At 42.5% G+C, this 26446-nt stretch overlaps 1 protein-coding gene across 5 annotated transcripts; it reads left to right on the top strand.

Moving 5' to 3' along the window:
• The first annotated feature begins 130 nt into the window (after positions 1 to 130).
• DAB2 (DAB adaptor protein 2) lies at positions 131 to 25789 on the top strand. 5 transcript variants are annotated; one of them, XM_063181018.1, is made up of 15 exons: positions 131 to 298; positions 13176 to 13302; positions 14496 to 14635; positions 15263 to 15361; positions 15674 to 15805; positions 17725 to 17808; positions 18334 to 18381; positions 18572 to 18634; positions 19419 to 20048; positions 20895 to 21042; positions 21640 to 21762; positions 21898 to 22128; positions 22582 to 22673; positions 23531 to 23598; positions 24348 to 25789. In XM_063181018.1, exons 2-14 carry the CDS (start codon positions 13209 to 13211, stop codon positions 23591 to 23593), a joined length of 1947 nt encoding a protein of 648 aa, XP_063037088.1. In that variant the 5' UTR covers positions 131 to 298; positions 13176 to 13208; the 3' UTR covers positions 23594 to 23598; positions 24348 to 25789. The 5 variants fall into 5 exon arrangements, with proteins under 5 accessions (XP_063037088.1, XP_063037087.1, XP_063037089.1 ...); XM_063181017.1 differs by having other exon boundaries at positions 13183 to 13302; positions 21640 to 22128; XM_063181019.1 differs by having other exon boundaries at positions 132 to 298; positions 19755 to 20048; positions 21640 to 22128.
• Positions 25790 to 26446: the final 657 nt, after the last annotated feature.

Here is a 26446-nt window from a genome sequence, read left to right as displayed (position 1 = left end):
GGGGCTCCGTCCCCCCGTGGGAGCCCTCCCGCCCCCGCAGCGGCGGCTCGCAAGGGGTTAAACTTGTGAGCACCGACACGTTGAGGGGGAGTAGCCAAGACCAAGCAGCAAAAACATCACAGCGCATTCCTGGGTAGTCGTCAGCTGCCAGCATCTGATTAAAACCATATCGCTCGCTGTGAGTGGCTAACTAATCTGAAGGCGAGAGTGCAACCGAATATTTAACCGGGGCCCCGGTCCCAGCCAGGCTCCCGGCTGAGCTCATCGGATCATGCAGGGAGAGGCACGGATATAGCCCGTAAGGAGCTTTGCGCGCCGGCCTCGGCTCTCGCACGGCCGAGGAGGGGGTGAAGGAGCTGTGACCGGGAAAAGACGATTTTTTTTTAATTTTTATTTTTTGCGACGACGCGACATTGTGTGCCGGCGGCGGGGCGCGGGGTACGTGTGGGGTGGGCGCTGGCACGGCTGGTGCCGCAGGAGGGGCGCTGAGTGCCCGCCCGGCCGGCCGGTCTCGGCTCCGCAGCCGCGCTGAGGGGCGGTGGGTGCCCGCCCGGCCGGGCTCGGCTCGGCAGCCGCGCTGAGGGGCGCTGAGTGCCCGCCCGCCCGCCCGGCCGGGCTCGGCTCGGCAGCCGCGCTGAGGGGCGCTGAGTGCCCGCCCGGCCGGGCTGGGCTCGGCAGCCGCGCTGAGGGGCGGTGGGTGCCCGCCGGACCGGGCTGGGCTCGGCAGCCGCGCTGAGGGGCGGTGGGTGCCCGCCCGACCGGGCTGGGCTCGGCAGCCGCGCTGAGGGGCGGTGGGTGCCCGCCCGCCCGGCCGGGCTGGGCTCGGCAGCCGCGCTGAGGGGCGCTGAGTGCCCGCCCGGCCGGGCTCGGCTCGGCAGCCGCGCTGAGGGGCGGTGGGTGCCCGCCCGCCCGGCCGGGCTCGGCTCGGCAGCCGCGCTGAGGGGCGGTGGGTGCCCGCCCGCCCGGCCGGGCTCGGCAGCCGCGCTGAGGGGCGCTGAGTGCCCGCCCGGCCGGGCTGGGCTCGGCAGCCGCGCTGAGGGGCGGTGGGTGCCCGCCGGACCGGGCTGGGCTCGGCAGCCGCGCTGAGGGGCGGTGGGTGCCCGCCGGACCGGGCTGGGCTCGGCAGCCGCGCTGAGGGGCGGTGGGTGCCCGCCCGACCGGGCTGGGCTCGGCAGCCGCGCTGAGGGGCGGTGGGTGCCCGCCCGCCCGGCCGGGCTGGGCTCGGCAGCCGCGCTGAGGGGCGCTGAGTGCCCGCCCGGCCGGGCTCGGCTCGGCAGCCGCGCTGAGGGGCGGTGGGTGCCCGCCCGCCCGGCCGGGCTCGGCTCCGCAGCCGCGCTGAGGGGCGGTGGGTGCCCGCCCGCCCGGCCGGGCTCGGCTCGGCAGCCGCGCTGAGGGGCGGTGGGTGCCCGCCCGCCCGCCCGGCCGGGCTCGGCTCCGCAGCCGCGCTGAGGGGCGCTGAGTGCCCAGCCGCGCTGAGGGGCCGCGCTGGGGCGGGGGCGCCGCGGCGGCCCCGTCCCCTCCCGCGGGGCTCTCGGCGCTGCCCGGGCCGGGCTCCAGGCTGCCTGTCCCGGCCGAGCTGCGGGAGAAGCCGCCCGCATCCTGCTCCTGGCTCCGGCGGGGCGGCTGGCCGGGGAAGCGTGAGAGTAAAGCAATATAAACGCGCCTTTTTAGTTCTGTGTGTGGGGAGGATGGGGTTGAAATAATTAAATAGATTAACTATATAAACTGTAAATTTCCTGGGTTTTATAGCCAATTGTTATAATAAATAACTAATATGAAATAAGCTTTCTAATAGCAGAGATAATGGGAGTGCAGGTTAGGATGCTGTGAAGCAGGAGTAGGGTTTTGTTCTGGTTTTGGATGGAGTGCCCGTACTGTTTTTCATGGAACACTCCTCTGTCTGCCAGTGAATTTCTGCATGCTACTTCAGTCTGGGGTAAACTGGGATAGCTGTAGATGTTGATGATTTTCTGGAATTAGTCTTCTATTGTGACAGAGAAACTGACTTCTCAGGTGATGATATGTAAAGTCCAATGTCTGTTATATGGTGACACTTGACAATGCCAGTGCAGTGAGCCATAAGACAAATGCAGGTGTTGCCAACATAGACAGATCTTCTCAGGTGGACTTCTTTGTAAAGAGGTTTTACCCCTCAGAAATGTTGGTTACTCAAATGCTTTCTATAAATTCACTGGTAACACTGGTGATTTTATTATTTTGAGAGTTGGAAATTTTTAAGTCTTCTCCTAATTAAGCTAAATTTGCCTTAAAAGGGAGCACTTGTTTCTTCACAAGTCTTTTGTAGCTTTCGTAAACAAGGCTGCCCAAAAGTAACCAAATCTGAGAGCATGGAGGTACACTGTATGCTAAAAAATGGCCATAGGTGTGCTCTAGGAAGGCAATGTCTCTGTAAATAGACAAAGTTAAAGATGCAGATTCAAATAGAGAAAAAAATTAATTGTGAAGGTATGTGTTGTAGTTTGCCGTGAAGACTTGACAGGCAGCATTAAACTAAAAGGATGACATTGTGTCTGATAGTGACCTACTAGGCAATTATAATGCTAGCAGGTCTTTGTGTCAGCTTCTATTAGGACCTTCCTGGAGGTAGGTGAGGCTGGAGACGTGAATTGTAATCCACAGATCATTCCAGATGAGCATTCTGTAAGGGTGCCCACCACATCTGTTCAAAGAATCACTGCAGTTGCATCCAGCAGAATGTTTCTTGAGCCACAATCAGCTTTTCAAAGTTCCCTGGATGGTGTGAGGATGTGGTCACATCTGAAGCAGAAGTTTTTATTAATAGTGGGCTTGTTTTGGAAGTAGGACAACCAAATGGTAGCAAAGGTAAGGAGGATGAGAGTGCTGAATCAATGTCAGGTGAGTCACCAGAACAGAGGCTTAACTAGCAAACACCATGGTTTGGAGCATAGGAAAGCTCAGTGTAAAATTGAGTGAATTTTTGTAAAGGTAAAGGTGATGTCTAATCTGCTGTATGCCTTCTACAATGCTGCTAAGCATCTCTACACAATCTATTTTCTCATTGAGAAGAGCATTACCTGTTAAACCTCATGCAGACCAGTAGCTGCTATAGATGTACTTCTTCTTAGAGGCTCAAGGCCTCTATTTCTCAAGCAGATATGAGAAGAAACACTTTAATCAGGCGATTATGATGTATGGAAAGGGTATTTTTTTGTCTCTGTGGGAAAGCAAATAAATGTACTTAATGTCAAGGAAGGGTGAATCCAATGCGGCTGCTCAGAAATCAAAGTAGAAAAGCCATAGTTGGAGATTAGATGTAAAAGTGCACCAATATTCCATAGCTGTTGGGTATTGTTCCCAAACCTGCTGATTTTTTCTGTCTTATTGGTGCTCTCCTTTCCTAGTAAACCTCACACTTTTAGGAAATTTGTGTGACAGCTGAGTTAACCCTGGGAATGCTCATGGAATTTATTCAGCAAGGATAGCAATATGTGACCACTACAGAAGCATGAATTTGCCTGTACAAAGCAATAAATTCCTCATCTAGAGAAAGCTAGCTTGATCTGGAAACAGGGCTGATGCAAATTCTGCTTGCTGGCTAGATTCTTTCAAAACAAATGTTGAAGCAGCATGAAGGTAAGTTTGTAACCTGCAAGTATTTTGGAGAAAAACTTCAGATCTTGCATGCAGACAAATGGATTGTTAGTAGAATCAAGATGATACCACTGGGATCAGGGACTGCCAAGAGGTCTTAATGAGCTTCTGCTGTGAAACACAAACAGGGATAAGCCACTACTCGCTACCTCAGCATGGACTCCACAGAAGTACAACTTGAGGTTATGTTAAAGAGATCAAATCAAATAAGGTGTCTGAGGATTGTAACTGAGAAGAAAAACTGGCATTAGAAACCTGATTCTGAGGCTGTGCTTGGGTTCAAGGGTCTCAGGGTTATAAAGAAGCTGGATGAAGCACAGTGTCAGGCCTAGTCAATAAACAGGAGGTACCAGTTTCAACAGGATTATCTTGTTTATACCAGCTGGGCAGTTGAGTACTGAACAAAGCATCTTCTCCCATCCAGGCCTTCTCAGCCCTGGCTGATGGAGACATAGACCATTCTAGTCTCTCCTTGTCTGAAAGATTATGCCTTGCATATGCTCTGGAGTGCTTGAGGATGATTTGTCTCAGCTGAAATGCCCTGTAGATATCTGCCCCTAATTATCGATGTGATTTTAAAATTAATTTTAAAAGTTTTTAATATAGCTTCATAGCTGGTGCATGTCCCCTTAAATCCAAAAGCTCAGACATTACAGGGCCAGATAAGGACAAATTATTGGCCTTGGAGCTGAATTTCCTGCTGTTCTGTCAGTTCATGTTGCATGTTCATCTCAAGCAGCAAGATGAGGATTATCTCTTCAGCAGAAAAAGTAGGTCTAAGAGACAGGATAATGGACCTTCACCTTGACAGTCAGGAAGCTTCATGACAATGTCAGGAAGTTGTGCCTCCAGCAAAGTCTGTTCAAATCCTAATGCTGATGTGCCACACACCTAATCATTTTAGCCCCGTGGCTAAAATGCCTATGGATGAAACCTTCATCTTAGGAGGGGGCAAAAGAAATTGGGAGCACTAAGGATGCTGTTTTAATATTACAACCTGTTTTTCTACGTTTCAGATCTCTTCTTTGCCCTGTCAGAATGTGGTCATTTGTGCTTTGAGGCAATGGACAAAGGTCACTGTGTGTGTAAGGACTAGTTTTCTAGTAGCTCAAATCACAGATCTGTCTGGAAACAATGGCTGCCCTGGTTGATGGAAGGTAAACTCTAGCTCTGACGCTTCTCCTTGTATGCTTCTGAGGGATGGGGGCATCCCAATAACGTGCTGCCAAGACTATCACAGAGATGGAAAATTAGAGAGACCCTGGTCAAGATTGCTTTATAGTCTGGATTCATGAATTGTAGTGTAAACTTCCTCTAGTATGTGTAATTGTAATTACTGGTAGGGAAACTTACTGTAGAACAGTCATCTATGAAACTCTATTAGCTGTTCAATGGGATACCTACTGTAAGAACTGTAGTAGAACTCTAAAATTCCTGGTTAATCCTTTCTTACCTCTGGTACAGATCCTTCCATACCACCTTTTTAGATTTGAGTCTTGTTGCCTTTCTTGCTACAGATACAAGGGAGAGCTGGGGGCCTTGGTAATAACTAATCTTGAAGGCAAGTGTAACCCTTATATTAAGCAATATGCCTCATAATACTTAACAAGACTGGAACTGCTGTAGAAGAGCGTACAACAAGTAGGCTCTGCAAGCAGAATTTTCATCAGTCTTCTCAGAATACATAATGAACATAATTTGCATCTCTTACAAGAGGCAGTGTGGAGTGACTCCTGTGGCAGTAAGTGCTACAACAATTTGTGTATTGAGAGGCACAGTATCTGGGGGGTAGGTGGAGTGCTCTTCAGTTACTGCTGGGATGAATGTTTAATGATAGGCTTTTGGCTGCTCCTGGGATAACCAGGCTGGGTAAGCAAACTGCAGTACCCAACAACGTGGCCAGGATTGCACAGGTTTAGGCTGTGTGAATGCAAGAATAGCACAGGAAAATCCTATTTATCATACAGATAAATTTGTGAACCAGTAGAGAGCACAAGAGTAAGCTGTGCAAAACATATGCAATTTCTCTCAGTACAGCTTGCATATACCCAAACTGCAAAGAAGGATAGCAGTGCCAGCAGCAGACAGTTAACTGTATGCAGCTGACATAACCTATGATAACAGCTTCAATATGTGTCAAGTTCCTGCTCTGAGAAGGAGGGGTGAAAAGCATGGTTATTGGCAAGAGTCCTTCACTATACTAGCAAGCAAGAATATCAGAAACAGGCCTTCTAGGCAGGAGAGCTTTAGGAGTACAGCTGGAAATGAAGTGTTTGATTTGTTGTTCAGTTCAAACTCAGTGGCATCTGGGTAAACACTAGCTGCCTTGAGTAACAACTGCTTTGCTTCTATGTTGTTTGGTATAGCCAGTGAGTCTCAAGAAGGAATACCGGCAAAAGGTTGAGCAGCAGCCACATTGCTTGAGATTCCTCATCCCTTGGGCAGGTGATGCTTTCCTTAGCAATAACTACAGCAGGCAGCTGAGCTCTGGCTCAGGTGCCACTAATTTGTGAGGCTTCACAACTGGAAACTAAAGAGAGTTACAGAGGAGTGCTCCCTTGGCAGGTTGTAAAATATTTTGTCTTCTTGAAGGCTGAAAGGAAGAAAATTCTTGTGGATAATTTAAATATATAATCTAATTAGTCTCTGTTTCCAAAGTAATAGCTCTCTATCAAGAAAGGTATCCCAGTATGCCCTTCCAATTTCTTTCTAAGGGAAGAGTTTGGAGTTCAGATGTTGGTATTGCTGGTACTAAAATAATTTCTTAATTCAATAAATTAATGATTAGGTCACCATAGCTAATGAACAGAGCAGGAAAGGCTGCTATCAAGCCTTGTTGCAGCATTATTCCTGGAACAACTAATAATTTAAGGTGAACCAGCTAGATATTTGGGCACTACCTTTAGATACTGAAGTTCCTGGCTGAAAAATAATTCTATCAAACATTATGACAGTGCTAGTTTACTTCATCTTGTGATTAATTCTTCAGGGAACCAGATAAAATGAGCTCATTAAATGCTTTTCACTTGTGAATAGGTATTGTTCCATGTGTTCATCAGGTACAGCTTATTTAAACTGGTCATTACTGCTCTTGAGCCCACTGCTTTAATCTTCCTGCAAAAGATATATTTATTTCCAGGACAAGTGGAAGAAAAATCTGAAGTAGAGCCACTGCTGTAGCTGGGTTGACAAGTGACTTATTATCTGTTCAGAAATCATGTGCTTGAAAGCATAGTAGAATGATAAAAAAAGTACCAATTGAATTGCACCACTTGAACAGTATGACCTGTTCAGTCTCAGCTGCTAACTTAGTGATATTCTCTTGGCCATGATTCAAGTGTGTATGAAACACTTTCAGGAACTTGAATTTCTATGTTCTTGCTAAAAACCCAGAGGTTCAGAGGAGGCTGATGTGATGAGAACAGACTGTTCTGTTCAAGTGATGAAATAGCAGCTGGCAAGTTGGCTGAGCGGTGAGCTCTCTTTGTGGTTTCACAGGCGTGATCCTGTACCAGCCATTTTACATGCCAACATCTGTAGCTGACATGGCTAATTAGTGCACTGAGATCTTTATCTGCTTTGTAGCTGGTACTAGGGAAGGGAGCAGCACGAGGGAGGTATTCCCTGATGTGTTTAATGCTGCACTTCTATCCTACTAAGCAGATGAAGGTCACCCTTCCCTGTTTCTCATTACTGATTGTATATGATGAACACAGCTGGACTATATTCCAAATCCTGCAATATGTTAAGTGCTGTTGCAGTTTATTCCAAACTGGAATTGGTGTTAACAAAGGAAGCCATTGGCTTAAGTCTGCCTTTAATACCTCAACAAAGTACCAGTCCACCTCTCCGGTAAGAAGACAAAACATCAAAGAGGGCTTGAAAAGCAAGTTGCACGCTGGAAGTTCCCTAAAGTAAAATCCTGTTTTTCTAGAAATACTTGGTCCAACAGGTAAGTGCCTGGTTTAACTAAAGTCACAATATCAAACAAATGATCTCTTGAACAAAAATCACATTTCTACCAATCTACAGCCTAAGCAGGACAGTTCAACAGGATTTTTGAACCGAATGATGGGTGCATTGCTAATGTAAGCCTTACTGAATTGTGGGAGTGACAATTAGCTGCACTTGCCAGGCAGTGTTGTTTAATATCCTTTTTTTCCCTCTCTGTTACAAGACAAACCATGGGACCTTTGGTTATGCTCTGCAGTATAAAAGTATGTATTCAGTCATCTTTCTGACAAGTAACACTGCTCTTGCATTCCAGACATTGCTAGAACTGCAGGTGAATAGTTCCCAAGCCATCTGTGAACTTTCTTCTACTACTTGTCTTCATGCAGGTATTAGTCATGCGTAAGTGTGAACACATCAGATATAACTACCTGTAGGTAAGACAGTTACTTCCTATGGATATTAGTTTCTGGATATGTCAGTTCATAACAGAATAGTTTGATTGTTTGAATAGAGAAAACAGGCTAATGTTAATGCTTGAATCAGAACAAGCATCTAGAATGTTCCATCTAAATCATTGTAATCTCTTGCGTCATGTTACAGAAGGTTTACTCAACTTGAACTCTTTAGAAACTGAGATACCAGAGCAATGGGTGTTCTAGCAATGAAAGAAAACATTTAAGATTATATTTTATTTGACTCCTCAGCATGAGTGATCCTGTTTAAAAAGCAAAAGTCTGATTAGTACTTTTATGGTTTTGATTTATTAATGCATGCCTAGGGCTTCTCAAGGCTACTACCATTGAAGCAGGACGGGAACTAAGCAGAAAATGTGATAATCAGATGGGGAGTTGTTAGATGTAAATATTAGTCAGCCCTACAGGGGCTCAACCAAATCTGCTGTTATACTCCTGATGTGAGCAGAAGGCTGCCAGTCAAGATGATTTACTGAAAACAGACTGTCTGGCTTTACAACTTTGACTCTTCCCAGTCACTGTGTGAATTGCTGTTCAGCCTTTAGCCTTTCTTAGCTTGAAAACTAAAATCTTGAATTCACTAGCACAGCCTTCTAACCAGAAGAACCTGAGTAACCCTTCAAGAATGGTGGGGGAGGAAACAACCTGCCCCAGAAGCATGTTCAGCAGTTGAGTTGTTGCTGTACTTCCTGTTACTAGTTCATCCTAACAGTATTTCACTCAGCAGTAAAAGCTTCTCTTGTCCTCTCCCGGCCTTACAAATTCTAATTCGAGGTTAATATTTAAATGCAATTACTCTTTAAGCTGAATCATGTACTTGTAGGGACAAAGAAGGAGCACGGGCTGTGAAGAGGACAAAGTATTGGGCTGCTGAGCAGATGTTTAGCTTATCTACCTCTGACTTTTTGGATGTCCCTAACCTCTTAGATAATGTCTCATCAACTTTGAGATGTTTATATTTGTCTGCTGAGAGGGGAAAAACCTGTCTGTTGGTGAGGATTCTCTTCAGTCCTTAATTCTATGACAAACTACAGCCATAATGAAGATAACTCGATTCACTTGTCCACAGGACAAAAACATAATCATTAAGGGTATCTATTGCGTCTCCACCCCTTTCTCAAATAAAAGATATCTGTAAAAGCATCTCTAAGGGAAGCTAAACGTTTCTCAATAAAAATTGTTCGGCATGTTCTCCCAAGTCTTGCTAAAAAACAGGTATTTCAGGGATGACTTGTCATTACTGACAGCCCTCTCTGCAAAGTTCAAAGACACCAAAAGTGCAGTATACCAGAAGTTATGAGACTGACTTTCCTAAAGTAACTGTGTAGAAACGAAGCACAAGTCTTGAAGGGAGAGTAGTCTGACTTGATTCAGCAGGTAGCAGGTCATACATCAAGCACTGTGTGTTGAGGGCCTGACATGGAGTTTGTCTGAGGAGTCATCAGTATCTATCTGCTGTCCACAGGACAGTCCCTGAAGGAGAGGAGGAAGATACTGCTAGTGGTCTCTTTGCAAGCCCTGTCTGGAGTAAATTGAAAAGTGGGTGAGAAGAATGTGTATGATATGAATGTGGTGATATGGGCAAGTTTGGTTCACTTCTCCCAAGGTGGCAGCATTTGTAAATCTGTACTCTTTGGAATTTTGAAACCGCACATTTAGCATAGCAATGAAGATGGGCCATACAACTGATTAGTGAATAATTAAGGTGTGGTGATACCAATGGACTCGTCGTCGACATGGATGAGATCCAAACTGCTTTGAAGTAAGTGCTGATATAGTTGTTGGGGCAATGACCTTATTCTTTACTATGCCAGCATAGTAAAGGCTCAGCTGTCCTTTCACTCTTGCATACAGGCACATGCATCTCTAACCTTGCCACATTTGCTGGCTGACTCTTTTGAGATGGCTTCAAAATTAACGTGTAAGAAAACAATTCTACTCTTGTTGCCTTCCACCTGCCGCTGGAGCAAGGAAAATCTACCAAGAGGCTGAGTACTGTGAAAGGAAGCCCCCAAGAAACAAATGGAAGATTTTGACTAAATTTTAGTTACTTGCATATTAAGCACACCAGCACTTTCTACTAAGATAACACAAACTTAAGTGTGATGAAGACCTTGACTAGCTTTATCTTGAGTGTAAAGCAGAGAAACTGTATTTACTTGTGGTTGAGGCTTTTTTATAGTGAGCAGAATAGATTACTGCTAGCTCAAGCTACATGTTCCCCACCCTTCCAGGGAAATTTTAAGGTGAAGACAGAGACAATTTAGTACTGGACATGTGGCTTAACTCAGGTATCAAGAATTAGTTATTTAAAATATGAACACGTATTAAGCTTGCCTTTGTCTATCATTGTGTTTTTAGTTTCACTAATTCTGTGGTTTCTGAGGTGATTTTCAAAGACACCGAGTTCTCCAAAGGTATGATAGATGACCATCATGTACTGCAAAATCTCACTAGGAAACATGAGTTTTGGCAGATCTCAGATGTGAGAGTAGGTTCTGTAAAGTAGCCAGAAGGCCGTCACTAATCTAAAATTGCATTGCCAACACTAAAAATGAGCTTTCCCATAGTAAGATAGGGTATTTGCAAAGGCTCAGCCACACTTGTGTGTATCCCTTCCTGTCTTCCTTCACTGTGGGTTTTTTTACTATATGGTTCTATAAAAATTTGTGGTCTGATTTCCACACAAAGGAAATCATGGAGGCAGATGGCAGTGATGATCAGAGATGCCTGGAATTCAAAGGTGGCAGCCGCACATGTAGACATAGACCAGTTTACAGTTGTCATAGTGAGGTCTTGCTCGTGCATATTTTCTCCTTCCTAAGTTATTTCTTTTTTATTGCCTCTTAATTTTACTTCAATATGTGATGCAAGTTGTATTCCAACACAGCTGGGTGTAGCTCTGCTAATTAGAGGAAGAAGGATCACTGGTAGGCAGGATTCAGTGTCTTGAGGTTCTTATTTCTTCTTTCCAGAATGGAGCTAGCAGAATGTCCTAAAGTTATAACTCAGCTTCTTGAGAACACATCTTATTTCTCTCTTCTGGGCCTTTTCCTTCTATTCTCTCAACAGTAATCTTCCACACAGGAGTGGATGTTTAATTAATGATCCTACCTTAATTCTCTTTCTTCCTTTATTTCTGAAGGACCTGATAAATCTAGGGAGGGATTCCTTATGATTATGTCTAAAAGATAGCTCTACCCAAAACTATACTATCAGGCAAAGTAGCTGATAGAAACTCTTCTTTCACCGTAACTAAGTAGCATAGTTACTCTGAAAGAAAAATTCAGTTGACTTCATTTTATCTGATTAAAATGTGGATTTCAATAGGCACAATCTGTTTCAGCATTGTTGCAAGTATTCTGCAAAATCCCTGTGGGCTTAATAGTTGTCCCCTTGACCCTTTGTCAGAATGGACACTCAAGCCACTCTTTCAGTGATAACACTTCTTAAATAACCATGGCTTGCTAAACAGAACTCCTCCTCTAACATGAATTTCTACTCAGAACCACTTGAAACTTTCACAGCAACACCTTTGTTCCCTTGCATCAAATGTTCCCTGACTGTGGCCAGATAAGTTGCTTACAGAAGAGAACAGGTATAGCTGACAGTTCTTTCCCATTTGAGCACTCTTATCTCTGTTGATTTACTTGACCAATGCTAAATGCAATTCACAAGCCATCTGGTGAGAAGCTAGGTCTAATTTTGCTTAGATTAGCTAGTTCCCTAAAGGCCTTCCTCCTGGTTAAATGAAAATGGAGGCTTTCAGAGTGAAATTCTCTTTAGGACCTAGGAATTTGTGTTCTTCCTGGGTTAGGAGTCAATTAAGAATTTATAGCCATTATTCAGTTAGTGGCAAGCTGGTTGAGTCAGTCTAGTTAGCAGTAAATTGGAGGAAGGGAAGGCAGGAGTGAGAGCAAAACCCTGAAAGTACATTTCAAGTAATGGGTTAAATCATCAAATATTACTAAGACAAATGAGGAATTGACTATTGAGACTAACAAACTTCTAATGCAAGGGGCTATGCAATGCTTCAGTACTTGTATCTACATACAAATTGTGTCTCAAATGCTAGATAAAAGGGATGGCTTGATTTATAGCAGCTTGCCTGGATGTAGGGTGCATTAAAAAGGATCCCAATTATTTAAATATTATTAGTTCTCATATAAACAATTTTTTTACTTCATTTGTTATCCTAAAATTCAAGGGACTAACTGCAGCCATTGCAATATCCCAGACAGAAGATTGATAGAATGGTAGCAGATGTGGATATTCTTTCTGGCTTGGTTTAGATCTTCATAAGTCCATAAAGCTGCTCTGAGTACCTCTGTGTGGTGAGAGTGAGTGCTTCAGCCGTGTTGGAACAAAACATGGTGACTGTAACTTATTTTTTTAATTTGTGTCTCCGAGGCAAAAGGGTCACATGGCATAGAGGTAAGTTCTAAAAGTCCATAGTCTCTTGTCAATTTGCAGGGTTTTTGAAAATCTGAAGGCTACTTGATTACTGCAAAGACAAGGATGTGAGGGGTTTGGCTTGAGGTTCTGTTGTGTTTTTACTGGAACAATCTGTCTGCAGCCTGAGGAAATTTAGTTTTACCTGTTGGGTGTTATAACCTCTGACTTTGCTGGTTATAAAAACATGAACAATATCTACTGGCATCTTTTGGGTGTTTTGGTGTCATCCTCATAATACTTTGGAATAGATTCCGAGCAAATGTTTCTTGCGTTCTCTCCTACGCTACTTTAGAGATGCAGCTGGCAGTGCTGAAGAAGAATAAACCAAAATACCTGAGGTTCTATAAATAGCCTTAAAAGGTAAAAAAAGCTAAAGATTGACAGATTAAAACATGCTGGTGTAAGTACAGCCCATTGGTGTAGATCAGTGTGCCCTACTGCTTGGGTGTTACTGAGGTGAGAGTTCATCACCTACTGGCAGTGACTTCATGCTCTGTGTGATCAGTCAGACCTGCCCTATGATCACTCCTTATGCTTTCAGGCTTTGTCAGGCATCAGTGTGCAGCAGAACTTCAGGTGGACTAAAAGCTCTAATAAAAGTATTTCTTCCTCAAGGTAAAATATTATTTCTGTCTTCTAACTGTTATTTGGGTTTTTAAGCCTACAGTGAACATAACCGGCCACAGTCCCATCATGTCTACTGAAGCTGAAACTACTGCTACCAACAGCCAGCCTGAACAACAGGCTCCACCAAAGGCACAATCTTCAAAGAAGGAAAAAAAGAAAGGTAAGAAATGCTTACCACATGAAGACCTCCTCTATTCTGTGTCCTTAATCTTTTTCATTTGCCGATACTAATATCACCCTCCCACTACTGCTGAAATAACTCTGAGTTTACCACCTGACCAGAAGAGTGAGTAAATATGCCAGTATAATAAACTTAACCAGAAGGTAGGCTTTTCATTTTAAAAGCTTTTTTCTAGCCTGAAGTTCTAAAGCTCTCTGTTCCACTGTTAAGTGAGTGATTTGCTGAGCCTGACAAATAAGCAAGAGCCTGGAGAAGAGAGATTCTTCTGAGGAGGTGACCAGACGCTGGAGCACTGTGATAACTGTTAGTCTGAACTTTACCCGGACTCCTCCCGAGCCTCCAGAAAGGAGATTTGTGCTGAATACAAATTCTAGTCCAGAGAAGCTAGAAAACTCATTCCATGAGAATTATTGTATATCAGATTATAGATTTTTTGATAGATTAGATCATGTAAATATAATTATCTCATATAAAAATACATACCTGGTACATACTTGAGCAATGTTGAGCATGCAGAGAAGAAAAGCAAGCAGTTCCTAGTAGCAGGAACAGCAGAAAAAACAAATTAGCTAAAATCCCAAATGCTTAGAACCAAAGTACCAGGACTCATTGTATGATGGTGCTGATATCAGGTTCTTAAATGCGAACTGGGAGATTCTTTTTGCACAGCAAGAAGAGATCTGCCTACATCAGAGCATGGGGATAACACCTAAAGGCCTTACTGACCATCCTGTATGGCCACGGGAAGTACCATTTCTGCATGGTGTCATTAATTCTTAGCACCTATATCTACTTGACTGTTGCTTTTCCACGTTTTATTCTTTTATGTGGTGAACAATTGTTCTGAAGCCCCCAGACATTAGCACTGGGCTCCACTCTTTGAACCGAAGCCCCATTCTGCAAGAGTACTGTGACCTTAAAGGAGTACCTGTCTTGCACTGCACACAGATTGTTAGTCAGCTGTACTCAAGAGACAGTTCTAACCTGTATTTGGTGAATACTTATGTGGTGTATATTTTTTTAAGATCATGAATCTCAACATAGCTGTTTCTATCACTAAAAAAAAAAAAAAAAAAACCAACAAAACCAACCAAACAAAAAAACCCCAATCCACCCAAATGTAAAAATAACCTCAAAAAAACAGACCCACCAAACCTTTTCTCTTTCTCCAGGGCCAGAAAAAACAGATGAATCTCTCTTGGCTAGATTCAAAGGTGATGGTGTAAAATACAAGGCTAAACTGATTGGCATAGATGATGTTCCTGAGGCAAGAGGAGACAAAATGAGTCAGGATTCAATGATGAAGCTGAAGGTAAGGGCTTGATCTGTCACGTAAGGAACAATCTCTGGTTAGCCTTCAAAAAGCAGATCAGTCACTTTGGCAAAACTTCAGATACAGCTTAATGGTAATGTAGTTATTAACAGCACCATCTAGATGGATGTTGCTTCCTGTACTCTAACCTCTGGCTCAAAGGACATTTCTCTGAAAGTCTGGTAACGTTCCTTTTGGTCTGTAGGCATCCAGTATGAATGATGGCAGTATGAATTTCATTACAATTTATGAGCTTGAGTTTTGGAGGGGAAGGGGGAATTGCTGTGAAATTGAACACTGACCTCAAAGCACAAGTTGGCATCCTGTGTCAATGATGACACTGAGAGATACAGAAAAATTAAAAAATAAATTAATCCCTGCAGCAACACAGACTATTGCTTCTGTAGTGCCGAACACTCACATACCTTCAATTAGACTGGAAAAGCAGGTAAAGATGCTGCTACTGCAGCAATTTTGTGAACTAAAATCTGTTTTAAGGCTCTAAAACATTTACAGAGGAAACCATCTAGATCTGTGGTATCACTTTACACCTAAGCAGTCATATATTACAAACAAGTTAAAGCTCAATCCAACAGAAGTCTCATGGATACTATTCATTCTTTTCAGGGAATGGCAGCAGCAGCCCGTTCCCAGGGCCAACACAAACAGAAGATCTCGGTAAACATCTCCCTCTCTGGTATCAAGATAATAGATGAAAAAACTGGGGTAAGATAAAACTTGTTTTCTTAATGTGATTCTTAAAGCTAGTGAGGCACCTGGAAGTTAGACCAATATGAACTAGATTCTTACTTGGACACTATACCTCACTTCCACATATAAAAATTGGCTTGTGAAATGTTTGTAATGCTGAAGAGTCCTGTCAGAAAGACAGCTGTGTCCTATTGTGATTAACCAAAGGTTGATGAGTCTGAGGTTTGGACTGAAAATTTTTTTACAATCATTCTCACTACAGAGAATGGCAACTATTATATTTCCAGAAATTTAAACCAATATTTTTTGCTTTTTTCCCAATTCCAGGTCATAGAACATGAGCATCCAGTAAACAAAATCTCCTTTATTGCTCGGGATGTAACAGACAATCGTGCCTTTGGCTATATATGTGGAGGAGAAGGCCAGCACCAATTTTTTGCCATAAAAACAGCCCAACAGGTATGAATCAGACACTTTTTCATGTGCTATGGATAATGTTGTTGTGTAAATATTTAACATATGATAAAGGTCTAGTGTTTTGTGTTAATACTACAGAATTCCTCTGGAGAATACCAGCATGCATGGACTGATTTTATTGAAAGAAAGACAATAGGAATTGACTGTGTCACCACTGGCTTATGTCTTGTACAGTTTCTTTGTAGTCCAGAATAAAATCCCTCAAGTAGTCTTGGTTATTATGATCAACAATGCTTAACTTGTCTGTGAAAGTCATTAGTGAGATGAACAGAGCCATTAGCACAGGCTTCCCACTGTGAAAGTACTAATTCTTAAGTAAAATAGCTAGAGCTTCATTCTGAACTAACAGAAATATAGAACTAGTTAGTCAATTCACATGATGCTTTGCCTTGTGCAGCAAGGAAATCACTTACTCAATTGCAATAATGATTCTGGGGCCTGTAAATGACAGATCTAGTCCTCCTAGGACCTCCTAACATGAACTTGTTGGGAGGAATTCTGATCCTTCTGTGATAAGTTCCTCACATGCAGAAATCCTGTGTGCAAGGTTAGTATCTCTGAGGGGAATCTCAATACTGTATTCTGGAAAAAGCTACTTAAAAATACCACTAAGAATTATGCAGCTTCAAAAACAACCTGGAGTATTTTTTATTTATCAGCTTGTCTTTAGAATGATTTTATAATAATCACTATAATGACTTGATGAGCCCAGACTTCAAAGCTAGATTTTTTTACCCATTCCTACCTGCCCTCCTGGAGAACCTGCTGGCAGCTTTAGGCCCACTACAAGTCCTCCACTGAGGAGCTCCTTGTTGGAGCATGTTAGTACTTCAGTAACAGCTATAATAAGGCCTTCTTTTAAGTCTTTTTTATTATTTTGTCAGCATTCTGACCAATAATTGTATTGATTTCAGTGGAATTGTAGGTTAAGCACAAAAGCCTTTTGTATGCACTCTGGAGTTTGTTCCTTCATTTCACCATGGGGTGCTGTTTGCCAGCCTCTAAGCCCAGCCAGGCCTTAGACAGCTCTTGACTTGCTGCTGTGTGTTTTTGTCATAAACTTGTAAGCAAGGAAGTAAATAATTTGTTTGTAAGTAAGGGCTTCTGCAGCTCTAGCCTGCTGGAGCTGTTACTCCTTGTTAAAGCTGATGATTCTTGCAATGGCTCTTCCCACAGCTGCGTGTCTTATACTCCTTGATTAGGAGAGGATGGTGCTCAGGTGAAAGCAGTGAGATCTGTACAAAGGATTCTCTGCTTTTGCCAATGGTAGTGGCTGAAGATGGGAAGGTGTCCTAGTCAAGGCACTGACAAGTGTTCCAAAGCAGTGCAGCTAAACTCACCACCATCTCAACAACAACATTCTTGTTAATGGATGTGCAGGGCATGCCGTGACTTTCTAATTCATATTAAACTGTCATCATGTCACAGATCCCATTTAAAGCTGGTCTCTAAAGCTTTACATATTTGAGGTGATGATAATCTTACTTTATGCTTGCCTTGCTCCTTTCCACATTCAGTTGGTAGCAAATAGACAAATGCAAAATATTCTTCCTCTCTGGAGATGACCAGAAGGCTTGGATAAACTTTGCAATTCTAGGACTTGCCATGCACTTAAGAAGTACTGCTATCAGCTTTTTAGCAAAAACACAGCAGGTTAGCACAAATTCATGTACAGCCACTTTTGTAGAGTTAACAACAGTTCTACACTGTTTGTGTTCCATTCCTCTGGGATTATATATAAGCAGAATCTTGTATGAAGACTAAACAGGTCTTTAAACTCCTGATTTTCCTGTTATCTCAAGTCTTGCACCATTTAGGGAAGTTTGGCTTGTTGCACTGATTGCAGCAGTAGAAGTCCAGGTAAAAGTCATACATGGCCTAAAATCTACACTCTTTTCCAGGCCGAGCCTCTGGTTTCTGATCTTAAGGACCTCTTCCAACTAATTTATAATATGAAGAAGAAGGAAGAAGAAGAAAAGAAAAAGGTGAGTAAAAATCTAGAAACTGCATGAGTCTGCATAAAGCTTGTTTCAATTTTGGCTGACTTTTGGGCTCTTGTAAGTCTTGATACTAAGCTGTGCCTAAATCCAGAAACACTGGAAGCTATTGGTTGGCAGTTGTGCCAGGTGACTGACTGCCTAGGTCAGGTGAGCTTCTCCAAAGTGAGAGACTTTTGATATTCTACATGATGTTTAGGTATTAAAAGTCTTTTTTCTTTAGAGTGATGTAAGACTGAGGTAGGTCACTTCCACTCAGCCTCTGTTGATTAGGTATGCTGCTGCACCACATCTAACTTTTACTTTCTCTATGCTGCCATCATTATGAAGGCAATGTCAGATGTCAAATTACATTGAAATGGAAGTGAAAGGGTTCTGTGGATCTAATACTGAGTAGTAATCTCTCTCATGCTTCCCTTCCCTGTCACTTTCTTTTTAAAGCCCACAAGTTCCTTGCTTAAGGCAAATTTTGAAATTCCAATTATTTCTGACGCTATTATACATCTATTACAGAATGATGGTGAAGAACTGCCTGCTGATCAAGCTGACAAAATGAAACCGGTAGGTTAAATTTCAAAACTTTTTGTTGATGGCATTAAAGATTTCAAAACTGACTGTCCCCATATTGTGTAGGAAATGCAGTGTTTATAGTGTTTACTGCAGATTTTACAGTATATCTACATTATGCTTCATTGTTTTTCTTGTGAGAGCTCTAACAGATGCCAATTCTTTCAATATTTCTGGTTTCAAGGGAGTTGACCAGATGGATTTGTTTGGGGATATGTCAACACCACCTGATATGAGCAGTCCCACAGTAAGTAGAGTCTAGCTTACTTACCTTGGCTTTTTCTTTGAAAGCAAATTTAGTCCTAGTACTGGTTTTACTGAGACATCTGCCTAGCAATCATCACTGTGCTAGTGGGGTAGGGCCATAAAAGTATCCACTTAGCCACTAGATGTCATTCTAGTACTTAATTCTACTAACATCGTTCTAGCTCAAAATCTGGCCTAATTGCACAAAAGAGCGCATAAGCCTTATCATAGCTCAGAGACCCCAAAAAACCATCATGTTAAACCTGGCACTGTAAGCCACCATCAGCAGGATGCAGTTGGTGCTGTCAACCCAGCCAGTGACCAAGTCTCACCCTTCTTCTGCAGGCTTGGTAGAGAATTAGCATGTCACCTTCCACTAGTTCTACAGTGTTATTCTGAAGCTGAGACTGCAATTTGAAGTCAAACGAAGGCAGTGGGGTTTCACAACTTGTCAGAACGAAGGATTGGAACTCAAGCAGGGGTCTGTGACTCAAGTGAAAGCCTAGGTGTAATTCCTACTCACTCTACAGTCACTAGGTTGAAGAATAAGTATCTGATATTTAACTAGGGGATCTGAAAACAGATGTTTCAGTATTGGGTTTCAGGGACCAAATACCTGTAATTTGACTATAAACACCAGTGCTTTCCTGTGTGATTTTGAATATTTACCTGTATAATGTTTTGGATACTAGGATCTCTTCTTTTGCAGCTATTTTCCTTGATTTTTTTCACTGTGCAGCAAAATCTATATATAACTAATTTCATTTTTCTCTCTGAAAAAATAGGAAGCTAAAGAGATTCTGTTAGTGGATTTTAATTCTGAAATTGAGACCAAACAAACCTTTGTAAAAGAGGATCTCTTCTTGAATGACATCACAGCCTCTCTTCCACAACCAAAGGCACAGACACGCTTCTTGCCTGGGAGTTCTTTCTCTACCACTCTCAGCTTCTTTCCTGCACCTAATCCAGACCCTTTCAGTGATGATCCTTTCACACGGCCAGCCAAATCTTCACCACCTTCATTTGATTCTCTAAAATCTGATCAAAAGAAAAGTCCAACTACTTTGACGTCAGGGGGTAATGGTGATCCAAATGGTGATGTTGACTGCTTTGATAAACAGTTTGACCAGATTTCTAATAGAACTGGCAAACGAGAAGCATTAACATGCCAGTGGCCACTTGTGAGTAAGTCAACTGCAGCAAGAATTCCCGATGTGATACCAGAGAGAGAAAGGAATGGCTTTCCTGAAGCCTCAACAAACCTGTTTCTGGAAGGTGCTTCCAAAGGAACATCTCTGCAGAATGGAGCAAAACTGGATTCTGAAAACAATATCCAACTCATGCCACATGAGCCTATAACCATTAGTCCACCACCACAGAGTACCAAACCAGGAAGAGGAAGGAGATCCGTCAAGGTGAACAGTGTTCAAGTAATTTATGGTGATATGCATGATTTTATTTGGAGAAGCTGGGTGAAGGCAGCCTTTCTTATTACTGTATAACTGGCTACCTAGCTTCACAACATGTCTGCTTCTGCCTGCCCTGCTCACACTAACCTCTCTGCAGCCAAAGTACCTTCTAATATCTATGAATGAATGCTTCATAGTAGCTATGGTCACTAAATTCTATACTCTCTTCTTTAATGCTGCCATACTCCTGTAAAGGTCTGGTAAGTAAGCTGCTATGCATATTAACACTTGATACCATGCCAGAATCTGTTATGATAGCAGTATAACCTTTTATGATAGCAGTATGCCCATCAACCTAGGGTCTCATGACAATAAGGTATTAGTACTAGCTTAGCAAAGCCCATGTGGTTTCTCAGTATTTGCCTACTGAAGGAAATTAACTTGCCTGATTAGGCAGAGTGTGGCCCTGGATCACCTTCATTTGTCTTGTACTCAAATTATGCAAAACTCCTGGCCTTGCCACAACCACAGGGGTTTCTGCAGACTAAGTAGTAGAGTTTAAAGGGGTAGGGTGCAGAGGGAAGCTCACTTGTAGCAAATAATTCACCCATTTAATGTCCTGCTGTTCCGCTGTTGGCTTGTGACTACTACATATTTTACCTATTTTATGCCATGTATCTCCATAGGCATGAACAAAAGGGTGATGTTTGAAGCTCCTATACTCTAAATGCTACATCAAAACTCCCTCCTCTTCTTTAGATGAAAAAAGTCTCCTTTGGACTCTGGACTAGGGAGCCCTGGTTGAGCTAGCATGTGTTCTGCCATGGCATCTCGCTTTCTTTTTCTTTCTAGGCTGCATCGGATGACTTGTTCAGCTCAGACTTCTTTGTGCCATCTACAGAGAGCCTGAGCTCAGGGGCACAGCCAGCAGCTTCGCCAGCTAACCCACTGGACCTCTTCAGAAACAGCTCTACCATAGCATCTCCATTGGGTGCTCTAGGTTAGTTTACAAAAGTAAATGTTTTGTTCTACTCCAAGATATCTGCTAGTACCAAACATGGATTCTAGTCTTCCTTTACTTCTTGTGTAGTGCTATACCCTTTAACCCATGTGCTGTTTGCCCTAAACTATTAAGTTCTGCAAATGCTAAACTCTGCATCCTCAACTGAATCAGGATTAAAGCAGTTAACTGCTTTAACTTTGACAGCAGATTCCTGCTTCAAGTACACAAGGCTCAAGTGAGCCAAGCACAACTTGAGAGGTCAGGGTAACTTTGCTGCACAGTATGTTAATAATCATTTAAACAGAAGCAGCTGTATGGCAAATCCACCTGTCACTTCTGTGCTAGAACTGTGTTCATCCTTCCCTTAAAACAACTTCAATTATGTCGTTGCAGCACTGAAATGCAGCAAAGTAAAAATTTAAACCCTTTCTCCCACTGCCTTTCTCCCAAATGATTTGATTTGTAAGTGCAAATCAAGAGATTTTTGCAGACAGTACATGAAAATCTTTTTCTAGTACCGTTTATGGAATTGATACACTCCTGCTTGTGATCTTCAGATGACTGAAGTGCTGTGTAACAACAATCTCCCCCCAGGTGGCTTGCCATTAGCTTCAACACCATGGAACCCACAGACAGTTTCCTTCGCTCAGGCCGCATCAGTCCTTCATGCGTCAATAGCTGCTCAGTCTCCAGGACTTACTCAGCCACTTGCCTTAGGTACTCATGCAGTGTCAGGCTGGAACAACTCTGCAACTTTTGATGTTGCATCCACTCAGTCTTCTGGTCTCTGGTCACAGCCCAGTTCCTGGGCACAGTTCCAGAGCAGCGTGTTCACATCTCCAATGTTCCCAGCCCAGACACCCTCAACACTGCCCTCCATGACAACAGCAGCTAGCCCACCCCAGCCACCACCCAGAACTACGCCGCAGAAGGAGCTGTCTAAGAAAGAGAGTGATGCGTTCATTGCTCTGGATCCACTTGGGGATAAAGAAATGAAGGATGTCAAGGAAATGTTCAAAGACTTCCAGCTGACAAAGCCGCCTGCAGTACCAGCAAGGAGAGGAGAACAGCAAAGCCTTTCAGGTGCTCCTGGAGTTCTCAGCAGTTACTCTAGTAGTAAAGTAGGCATTTCTAAAGATAGTACAGATCATGATGAAATGGCAGCTAGCAAGCTGTCTGCCAAAATGACTGGTTACATTTTGGAGTTAATGGTTACTGAAATAGAGGGTTGAAGGGCTAGCTCAACCAGAAAAATCGAAGACTTAGCAGCAGCATGGCTGAACACTGACACCTAGTGCCTAAATTATTTGACTAGACCGAGTAAACCTAATTCTGTTCATTGATAGAATTTCCACATGTTTTAAGCTTAGTCAGGGACGAGCAGGAGTTAATATTGTGACTCAGAGTCACTCTAAGAAAATTCCAGTTAATTTTTTTGTGTTTCTAATTAGATGAGCTGTGGTGTTGCTATACAAGCAGACCTGAGTGGTTGCTAAATCTGTCAAGTAATTATAGCAGTATGTCTCTCTTTTTTAGAACCACCAAAGCCTGTTCCTCGACAAAGTGCGTTGCCAGCTGAAGGCCTGTTTGAAAGTCAAGATAAAACAGATCCTTTCGGTGCCTCATCTGTAAGTAGTAAAAAAACCCAACAAAAGAAACAAAAAACAAAACAAACTACAAACAAACACCTTAACACCAAAATGCCCAAATGACATCACCACCACAAAAAAAGCAATCAAAACCCTTTTTTTCTCGCCTTAATAACTGCGTTGCCTATGTTTGAGCACTAGTTTAGTTCTGGCTTTAGAGGCCATACAACAAAAAACTTGCATCTTTGAGGCTAATATGTGATCTAGCAGAGGGTATCTGTTGTAAGAAGGTTAACAAAGGTTAACAAAGCATTATTCCACTTGGCTTGGCACCACAACCAGTTGCCCATGGTGCAAAGTTCTGTAGTACTGGGACACTCTACAAAAGAGTATCACAATGTAGCTGCAGAAATACTCCACTTTGGTTATATATAACCCTCTTTAGAGCAGACTAAGCCATGTGGATTGTGAAGCTCTCTAGCTGAACAAATAAGAGGTTCCATGTTCAGGGCTCTAGGGGAGAAAGTGGCTTCACCAGATCACTCTAATTGAGACAGGGCACTTAAAGCCCTCAGTGAAAATTCTGGACCAATACCAGAGTGCTGACTTAAGACTTCTAGCATTTGACTAAAAGATATCTCATGACTTCACTGGCTCCAAAGGAGTGTTCAGTAGCAAACAGTTTTCTGAAGAAAAGTCCTTGACTTGGACTAGCACAAAAGCTAACATGGCTTAGAGCCCCCTTCTTTTGTTGATGCAGTACAGTAAATGTGTGTTTAGCTGGAGCTATGAAGTATTCTTTTCAGGTGTTTGAACAGGAAATAACTCATAGAGCCATGCAGTGTAAATCTGGTGAAAACTGGAAATCCACTAACAGCTTATCTCTTGTTCTGTAGATGGAATCTCAGAATCCACCTTGTGGTCCTTTTGGTGATCAATTTGGCAACCCATTTGCATAGATCAGGTGAGTCTTCCCCTAAGAAGCCAACCTACTTCATCCTCTGAAATTTATTGAGGAAATGTTTGGCAAAGAGATATCCAAAAACTGCAGTAGCTTCACACTGATGCTCTCTGAAATATGGCAAACAGTGCTTGGAGGAACTTCTGCTAAAGTACCTCTATCAGATTTGCACATAGCTGTAGTCTGTCTAAGCCTAGCCAGCTTCCCTTTGTTAGAAATAAAGACTTTATTCTTCTGCAGATTTAAATCCCAAGCCCACAGTAGATCTAGATTTCCTTTCCTGGAGGAAAATTAATGACTATATACATGCTGCAGATCTCAGAGGAGCTGACTTCAATACTTTCAGATATCTGTGGGGAATGTTAGCATAGAGTGCCCTTTATACAGCATACAGCTTTCTGAAGTTTAATCACCTCAGCAATGGCTGTTTTGCACTCTGAATAAAGTGGAATAAAACTAGAGTAAGGCTACTAGACTCTTATTCTGATTTTTAATCAAAAGCTGTTACAAGCACTTTTGTTGCTAGAAAATAATGTAATTTGAGGTTTCATACCATTGACTGAAGAGCATGATCTACTGATCCAGCAAATCTTCTGCCATACCTTTCAGTCTTCCCCTGAAATACTGTTTAGCTTCTGATAGAAGAACAAGTGTTGATATTTATTGCTTTAGTTTTGTTCTCAGTGGCTCTGTTTAAGCAATAAAGTACAACTCATAACCATCCTAACACTAATTCCTTTCCATCATACTAGGTATAACCAGAAAAGGACAAATGGAATAACTGGACCTCTTCTCAACGTGATTTTTCTATGTGTTTCACTTTGCTGTCTGCTATTCTTGCTGATGTTTCATGATGTCTGCAGTCTAAACTCTATCCAGGTGGATTGAAGCATGGACCCTCAAAGAACATGCTGTGAAGACAATTCAGGGCAAAGCAAATGGGGATATTGACTCACGCTGAAAACCCAAATTCAAGTTGGTGGATGTTACCTTTACTTTGGTTCTTTGCACTCCTTTACAGAGAGGTTGGCAGCACTGAGTAATGTGTCTTGTACCATTTCCCTTTACATAGCACTTACTGTCCTAAAACAGAGGAGCTTAATGTTCCTAGGGGAGAGATGTTGCCTTTGCATAAGGGTCTAGAATTAATAGCTGAAACTCCACAACATAAACAACTAGGTCAGCTGCCCATGATGACAGCAGCAGCCAGTTGTAAAGTTAAGGGGATGCTATGGAGTTCTAATTAGTGACTGCACAGATTACTTGGTCTCTTAGCCCCAAAAATGTAACTATATGTAGAGGAAAATAATACTGGTCTATTTAACTAAAAGTAAAGGCATCATTCCACCATAAATGTGTCATTAAGGGACTGCGGAGTCTGTAACAGCACTGCTGAAGCCCTGAGTACTAGAGACCTACACTGTAAGCTGAAAAACTTCTTGCAGAACATTTAGGTAGCTGTGGACACTAACTGTTATCTTGGTGCTAATATGGCAGTTTTCAGGGAGGGAAAACTACTAGGATTACTTTCCTGTTAAGGTGGCTTGGCAAATAAATGAAACAAGGAGGTAGGGTTCTTGCTTATATCTCTGTGAGTTCCTGATGTGCTCAGTTTGATTTGTCACTTGGTGTACTGAGGGATGTTTCCAGCATGCTAGAAAACAAAAACACCAAAAGGCTTCACTCCATGCCTAGGCTCCTGGTGAACAGATGCACCACCTCTGTGCCATTAATGTGAGGTAAAAAAATCATCTATTGGAAAGCTTGCCTTTTCTCAAGAGCCTCTTTACTAACAGGTTTTGGAACCAGATACAACTGCCTGTGACAGCTACATTCCTGGCCAGTGGTGATGACTGATGTGTCAGAAGTTTTTCTGTTAATGTTAAGTATAAACTTGAAATGTTATTGTTAAATCAAATGCCTAAGCCATTGCTAAACTGGAGAGCTAAGAAAGTCAACTTGAATACCGCCTTAGTACCCAATTCAGCCAGTCATGCAATTAGTCTTGTATACAAACTTCTTTTGCACTTTCTGTTATGCAAAAATGTTTTCAAAAATTAAAAAAAAATCATGAATTTAAGTATTTGTCTCAAACTGGAAATGTAGAAACTTACTGATGTTACACTGTTATATAAAACTGTAGTACCTGTTACTTAATGGCATTAAAAAGAAGCAACTCTTCATGTCAAATGAACATCAGTGTGGCTGTTGATTTTGTCCTCTGTAAGTGTCTTGGGGTCTAGTTGACATTAGAAGTTTAAAGTCTGCTGAGAATCATTCCTCACAGGTTCTGTAGCTGTCTGATGTCAAAGGGGCTTTCTGTAACTTCTTGCATAGGACCTGTTCAATGAATGCTGTGCCATATTAAAATATAAAAATCTCAAACTGATTTAGTAAAAACCATCACTAGAACTTTGGCTGCTCAACCTGAGCTTGTTGCTGCTAAAGATGCTTTCTTGCTTCTTTCTGCAGGACTGTGGAAGCTAAGTACTTAGATTGCATTGCACTCAGAAGTTTCAATAATTCAGCTTGTATATTCCAGGTTTGCAGATCTAAACTGATGCTGGAAAATCTCAGTTAGAACATCTTGTGTTCAGAAGAAATTATATACTCCTTTAACAGAGATAGATTAAAAAAATAATAAATCCATTAGCAAGCTGCTGGTTTAGACTTTTCTTCTTATTTCTAATATTGTTTGATGGTTAAGGGGTTAAAAACAACTCATTGCAAGGGATTTGTTGTCCAGCTTGAAATATAGGTCTTAAGAGGGTTTACAGAATCTCAATGGGGCTTTTTTTGGGTGTGTTTTGGTTTTGCTTTGGGGGGTTTTGGTTGGTTGACTGGCTTTTTT

This window comes from Melospiza melodia, chromosome Z (genome assembly GCF_035770615.1).
Source record: "Melospiza melodia melodia isolate bMelMel2 chromosome Z, bMelMel2.pri, whole genome shotgun sequence".
NCBI lineage: Eukaryota > Metazoa > Chordata > Aves > Passeriformes > Passerellidae > Melospiza > Melospiza melodia.
Note: the sequence above shows the minus strand (reverse complement) of the source record. Positions and strands in the feature narration are given on the sequence as shown.

Bases quoted from the DNA above. Each gene is read 5' to 3' on its own strand.
- DAB2 (XM_063181017.1), top strand. From the start codon at position 13,209: ATGTCTACTGAAGCTGAAACTACTGCTACCAACAGCCAGCCTGAACAA. The intron at 15,806-17,724 runs GTATGAATCAGA...ACTCTTTTCCAG, and splicing joins CCATAAAAACAGCCCAACAG to GCCGAGCCTCTGGTTTCTGA. The intron at 18,635-19,418 runs GTAAGTAGAGTC...CTGAAAAAATAG, and splicing joins CTGATATGAGCAGTCCCACA to GAAGCTAAAGAGATTCTGTT.